The sequence below is a fragment of the Eurosta solidaginis genome, chromosome 4 (genome assembly GCF_040869045.1).
Source record: "Eurosta solidaginis isolate ZX-2024a chromosome 4, ASM4086904v1, whole genome shotgun sequence".
NCBI classification, from domain to species: Eukaryota; Metazoa; Arthropoda; class Insecta; order Diptera; family Tephritidae; genus Eurosta; species Eurosta solidaginis.
The window spans coordinates 26,807,982-26,814,378 of NC_090322.1; the positions used below are offsets into that span (position 1 = coordinate 26,807,982).

Below are 6,397 nucleotides of genomic sequence, written 5' to 3' on the forward strand. Positions count from 1 at the left end.
TAAGCGATAAACGTCAAAAATACAAACAGCCTCGCTCACCTGATGGAAATCTCAGGTCTAGAGTCGCATTTTTGGTCTCAACGACAACATTTTTGACTACCAATCGTATCGACTTTCAATTTTTCAATCATTCGGCGCACTCGGTAATGGTATCCATTTTGAATTCGCTGTCATTCCGAATCCAGCGAGTGCCTGTCAGAATGCTTGACAGATAAGTCAACACACTTGTACTTGTACACTATGATCCATATAGCAGTTCTGTTCTTTTCGTTTTCTGTAGTAGATTTTTTGACAGCTAACCACTTTTGAGTTGGTAGCACTCATAGCTCAACTATATAGTTGGCTCATCTCTACAGCAATAACATACCTTTGTTCACATTGCCAAAATTAGCGTGTTGGTGTTAGACGAATGGAATGGAATGAAAACATAAAACTTAGCAGAATTTGTAAGTAGTAAGAAAATGTTGTAAATTCGTTGGTTTCTTTTTAAGTTTGCCATCTCCTTCTGACAATCCCTACTCCATTGAAATGAAAAAAATAAAATCAGCTGGTGAGATGAGCCAACCATATAGTTGAGTCATTGTAGCACTGAACTAAATACGTGTACATTTGTGTATATATAAAAGATCTCCCCATATTTAAAAGCAAAAACACTGAAAGAGTAAACAACTTGAAGATGATGTAAGGAAAATAAATAGTTTGCTTACGTGCGAAACTATTTAAATGTTAATAATTCTATCAGTATCTTAAAAATTTTTTTACGTTTCTTATTTTCTACAAAACAGATGTTTTATATTAGTGCTGCCAGCTCTCATAAAGTTGATCCAGATCGTTCCAATGAGATTTGAGCCAGAGCCAGAGCTCGATAAACCAATGGAACGGCCCATATGATATGGTTATGGCTTTAGCGTTTTGGTATGGCACCATTAATCGATTGCCTTGATTTTCATAGGGTTGGTGAGACCAGCTGTTTTATCTGGTTATGGTTTTATTGTTATGTCAACTTTAATTGAATTTTTTTTTTTTATATTTAAGTTACTTCATTGTGCGTATATAAGATACCGGATGAAGGTCGAATCATATTCGTATTATTTGGCCAGCTCGAAAGCTAAAACGCCAACGCCAATTCTTCGGTGTACTTTGATAATTATAGTTTGAATTTATCATGTGTCCAATGAGGTCTGTCTTGAAAACTCAATATCCAAACTATCGAGTATCTCTGTGGAAAATCGACGAAAAGCATACATTTATCGATAGTTTTGCAGATCTAATATAAATGTTTTATTTTCTCACGCGAAGTCATTATTTGGTGAAAAGCATTCCTAAAACGTCTATATTACTTACAAAAATGGACCCAGCTACTACAGCAGTGAAAAAGGTTCACGCCGGGGAAATATATGCCACAAATAATATTTCTGTTATATTCGAGTGTAAGGGATGCAATGAACAATTTGGAATTTACACAAAGTTTTTGGATCACATATTTGGAGTGCATTTTGAAGATTGGATGGCAACAGAAACCCCGAACATGATGCCAAATAAAAATGAACATAGTAAGGAGCATACTGGAGCGGTCCGGAAATATTATGCCGGTGTTTTATATGCAACAAGTAATTTATGCATACTAATTGAGTGTAAATTGTGTGAGGAGAAATTTCGTGCCAATACAAAATTTCTCGACCACATATTTGAAAAACATTTTGAAGATTGTACCGGCTTGGTAAAGCCTGAATATGTTGATTCAGAAAATGTCAACAAGGAAGTGCAATACTTGGAAATCGGACGCGCTGGTGACGGTGAGAATTCTGGTCAAAGTGATTTTACAACAGAAATTATACAGCCAATGGACGATGATGTAGCTGGCACAACAGGGGCGAGAGTTGTAAGTTCTGTACATGCTAAACTGTTTTATATATTTACCATTTCGGCTTATTTCAATAGCAGGAGTCACAACCGAACGCTGGTACTGAAATAACCTTTAGAAAGGTGCGACTATTTAAAGGAAGAACTATAAACCATTCACTACAGCGTAAACATAAATGTAGAATATGCGGTTTTCTCGTTTCTGGCATATATAATTTAAAGGGTCATGAAATGAGGCACAGTGCTATTAAACCCTTTGCATGCTTGGAATGTGGCAAATCCTTTTACACTAGCACAGAACTGAACGGCCATATAAGAAGACATAATGGCGAGAAGCCATACACATGCACTTACTGTGGCGCAAGCTATAGAAACTCCTCACAGTTAACTTTTCATGAAAAGCGTCATACCAACGATAGGCGCTTTAAATGTGATCAGTGTGATAAACGCTTTTATGATAGAAGGCAATTGCTAAACCACTCTGTAGTGCATACAAAAGAACGTAATTATACATGTGACGAGTGTAATGCAAAATTTACTCGCATGAATGCTTTGCGTACGCACAAGAAACTACATGCAAATGCACTTGAATATCAATGTACGATTTGTCATATGCGTTTCAATCAAAAGCCTACTTTACTATGGCACAGAAGAACTAAACATAATCTCATTAATAATCAAAAGGTAGACAATAGCTCGGAGAGATCCAGTAACCTAATTAGCATTGAATATAATTCAACGTAACAGTGTTTAACATGTAACTTATCTACATAAATTGGTGTGTATATGCATAATAAATGTTCCCAAATCTCGGATTTATATCAAAAACCATTGGTGGCCAAATATTTGAATTTTTCAAGAGCTAAACCGGTTGTCAACAGCATAAAAAGAAAAGAGCCGTATAATGGTTAAAGGAAAATGGTCGATGCCGCGTATATGCTGTTGTTGTAGCAGTGCTTCGCCTAATCCAATAGGTGTGAACACTCACAAATTGTCATCAATATCCTATAACTGGAGTAAAAGGAAACTTGCAGTTTCAACAGGGGTGCACCACAGTGAGAGGGGTGTTAGAGGCGTTGGTTCCGCATTGCAACTAATGAAATTATTGATGTCATGTCCCCAAATGGGGATATACATTATGCATTTCGGGGTTGATTCTGGATAGGTTAGAGTTTAACCTGTTACAGTATCCAGATCGAAGAATGCTTTAAGAACAGGGCTCGCCGGCAATTCCTGTTGCAGAGCTCATCGATCTGTGGACCTGGGCCTGTGGCCATTATTGTGCAGTCATCGGCGTATGAAACGATAGTGACTCCTGGTGGTGAAGGTAGCTTAGATGTGTAGACATTAAACAAAAGTGGGGATAGGACACCACCCTGTGGCACCCCTTGTTTTATTCTTCTTGGTTTTGATGTTTCGTTTCTAAATTGCACCGATGCCTGCCGACCACCCAGATAATTTGCGGTCCACCTTTTAAGACATGGGGGAAGGGTAGACCCTTCCAGGTCTTGCAGTAACGTGGCATGGTTGACCGTATCAAAAGCTTTTGATAGGTCTAGCGCTACGAGTACTGTTCTATGGTGAGGGTTTTGATTTAAACCGCAATTTATCTGGGTGCTGATGGCATTTAGCGCGGTGGTGGTGCAATGGAGGTTTTTGAAGCCATGCTGATGGCAGGCTAGCTGCAAATTTGCTTGGAAGTAGGAGAGCAAATTGGCTTCAAGCGTCTTTACTACTGGCGATAAGAGAGATATTGGACGATACGACTCTCCTATGTTAGCTGGCTTCCCAGGCTTTAGTAGCGGGACCACCTTGGCCATTTTCCTTTTTTCGGGTATGACAAAGGTGGAAAGAGACAGGTTGAAGACATGTGCTAAGATTTTTATTTTATTTTGATTTTCATAAAAGAATGGTGTCCACGGGGGCACTTACTATCGTCTTGATCAGATGATATGACTTTGAAAAATTGGAGTATGAAAGAAGATAAATGTTGTCATGATTTACTCTTCTAAATGGCGTCAAACGTGGCGTTAGAGGTAAGTAACACAGTACTGAGGCCCTATTCAGTAACTATGAGTTTTGAAATGTACATTTTTCTCATACAAATTACATTTTAAAACTCACAGTTACTGAATATGGCCCCTGTGCTCTGATATTGTGCCTACACTCATATCGACTTTCGATAATCAGTTATAACACAATTGTGTCAACACAATGTGTTAACACTGCAAAGTGTGCCTGTGCTACTGTGTTAACCCTCAAAAAATAGTGTCATTACCCACCACTAGTGGTGGCAATGCGAAAAGGGGTTAACAATTGCGAATGGGCAAAATGTGAATGCGAAAGTCAAAATATGTATGCGAATTTCAAGATGCAGGGTACCGATTTTGCGATTTCGCGTATTTTTTCTTTCGCATCGCAATACAGAGTAGGCCCCTAGAATCCAATATGCGGCTTGTTAGCCATGTGGTTTTTCACTATTTTACGCATATAAAAAACGTTTGGTCCTTATTTGGCACCACGCCAGATTTCAATTTTCTCTGATTCCTGTTAGGAGTGCAAAAAACCACCCTAACTCCAGGTCAGGAAAGCATTGCATCTCCCAACTCCGCCAAACGCCAACCGAAAAAGTCCAAAATTATTGCAGTCGAACCGAGGATGACACTGCACGTCCACACAGCCGAAAAGACGAAAACGTAGAGTTGGGTCATTTCGTTCTGAACTTGTTCAATTGACCGGGTCTCTCAACTGAACAAGTGAACTAGATCTTCGACTTCGGTTCTATTTGTTCTTTTAAAGACTCCTGCGATTTACAACGAGATTGACTGAATTTTTTTTATCTGTGCGTGTCGGGTATTTGACGCTTTCCCCGCGACTATCAAATAAAAAGCCATCAATCAACATTTGCATTGAGAAACCGTAGCGTTCCGACGTGAATATGTCGTCATCGGATAATGATTTTTTTTACTTGCAACTACAGCAGTTTTATTAAATAATAAAAAAATTAATAAAAATTTTATTAAATAATAATAAAAGCTTTACATTCCATAAAGCTGGTAAACATTGATAATTTTCAATAAATTTTAATATGAATTGCTGTTCTTCTGCGTACTTGTTCATTTTGAATGACGACACAAACTAAATACAACACTGCTGTTTAGTCAATCACACCACGCGACAATCAAATAAGCAAGCGTCAAATGAAAAAATCAAAAATTTTTGATTTTCATCAACGTGTAACCGACAACAAATACGTGTGTCACGAAGCCACCCGACTGCACTAACACACACAAAATTCAGTCAATCTGGTTGTAAATCGCAGGAGGCTCTAAATTCATACATACATACGCAGAAATTCACAGTGAGCACGGATGTCGATGATGCCACTTACACTAAAGATAAGTGTGCCCTGCAAAAATCGTTGGATCATGTGGTCCACTGGAGTAATTAAATTTATACTCCACAGTAATGCAGCAATGGACCAACTCATGTTTCTACATGAACATATTGTAAGCCGATCATTGCTCGTTTTTAACGATTGTAATCACTACACGATGTTTATTGGACTGTGGGTACTCCATGGATTACTCTGATGTAATGCGAAGCTGGAGTATATGGTTCAGTCCTAGGACATCGCAATGTTAATTGGACCATATTTTTTGTATGAATTGTGGTTAATTTTGGAGTACTCGGTTGGTCCATAGCGAGTACTCCATACATGCATGCATGGAGTACTCGCGATTTTTGCAGGGTAATTATACATATATATATATTAACTTATTTATTCATAACACATTTAAATATACCTACACAAAGCATTGCTGCATACACACCCCAATCTATACTTGTTGCCTTTTTCCGCGGGGCGAGCAGCAGTGAACAAATTTGCTTGAAAAAAAAAGAACAAAAAGAACAACTTGGTCGTTCATCAGAAAAAGAACAAAAGATTCGAATCTCTGAAATGAACGAAAAAGCACGTCTACGAAAACGGAATGTCAAAGAGAGTTTAGAAATGGTTTTGAACATGGCGGAACGATACAAGGTGGCAGCATGGTGACATACCTACCTAAATAATAATTCCATGTTCTTCATTTTTGTAAATTCGATGGACAAATGTCAAAATCGTACTGCGCCGGAGCTGATGGATCAAATGAAATAAAAAAAGTGTATAATCAGCTTCCCATGCTGCCACCTTGTATCGTTCCGCCATGGTTTTGAAGTTATCAAAATAATTGCTATTGTGACATTTAAGCTATTGCATAGATTTTATCGCGGGCTTGGCGACTAAATCAAAAAAAAAACTCGTAACGGATATTTGTGAAAAAAGATCCGAAAAGGCTCGAAAACGTTCGAAAAGATTCGAAAACGTTCGTAAAGGTTCGGTGTTAGCAACAGGCCAAATACATAATATTGGATCTCTATCATAATCAGCGGTGGGCAGGTTGCCAAATTGAGAATGTGTTAGTAAACACGAACGCGTAGCGAGCACGAAAGCGAAATCAATTATTTATTTAGTTTGATTTCAATGCTTGAA

General features: G+C 38.2%; 1 protein-coding gene across 2 annotated transcripts; it reads left to right on the plus strand.

Moving 5' to 3' along the window:
* Nucleotides 1–961: 961 nt before the first annotated feature.
* LOC137249429 (zinc finger protein 551-like) lies at nucleotides 962–2,675 on the plus strand. 2 transcript variants are annotated; one of them, XM_067780912.1, is made up of 2 exons: nucleotides 962–1,882; nucleotides 1,942–2,675. In XM_067780912.1, exons 1-2 carry the CDS (start codon nucleotides 1,277–1,279, stop codon nucleotides 2,605–2,607), a joined length of 1,272 nt encoding a protein of 423 aa, XP_067637013.1. In that variant the 5' UTR covers nucleotides 962–1,276; the 3' UTR covers nucleotides 2,608–2,675. The 2 variants fall into 2 exon arrangements, with proteins under 2 accessions (XP_067637013.1, XP_067637014.1); XM_067780913.1 differs by having other exon boundaries at nucleotides 1,945–2,675.
* The last annotated feature ends 3,722 nt before the right edge of the window (nucleotides 2,676–6,397 follow it).

Coding starts and splice junctions, on each gene's coding strand:
- LOC137249429 (XM_067780912.1), top strand. CDS start 1,277: ATGTTTTATTTTCTCACGCGAAGTCATTATTTGGTGAAAAGCATTCCT. Junction 1,883..1,941: donor GCACAACAGGGGCGAGAGTT/GTAAGTTCTGTA, acceptor TTATTTCAATAG/CAGGAGTCACAACCGAACGC.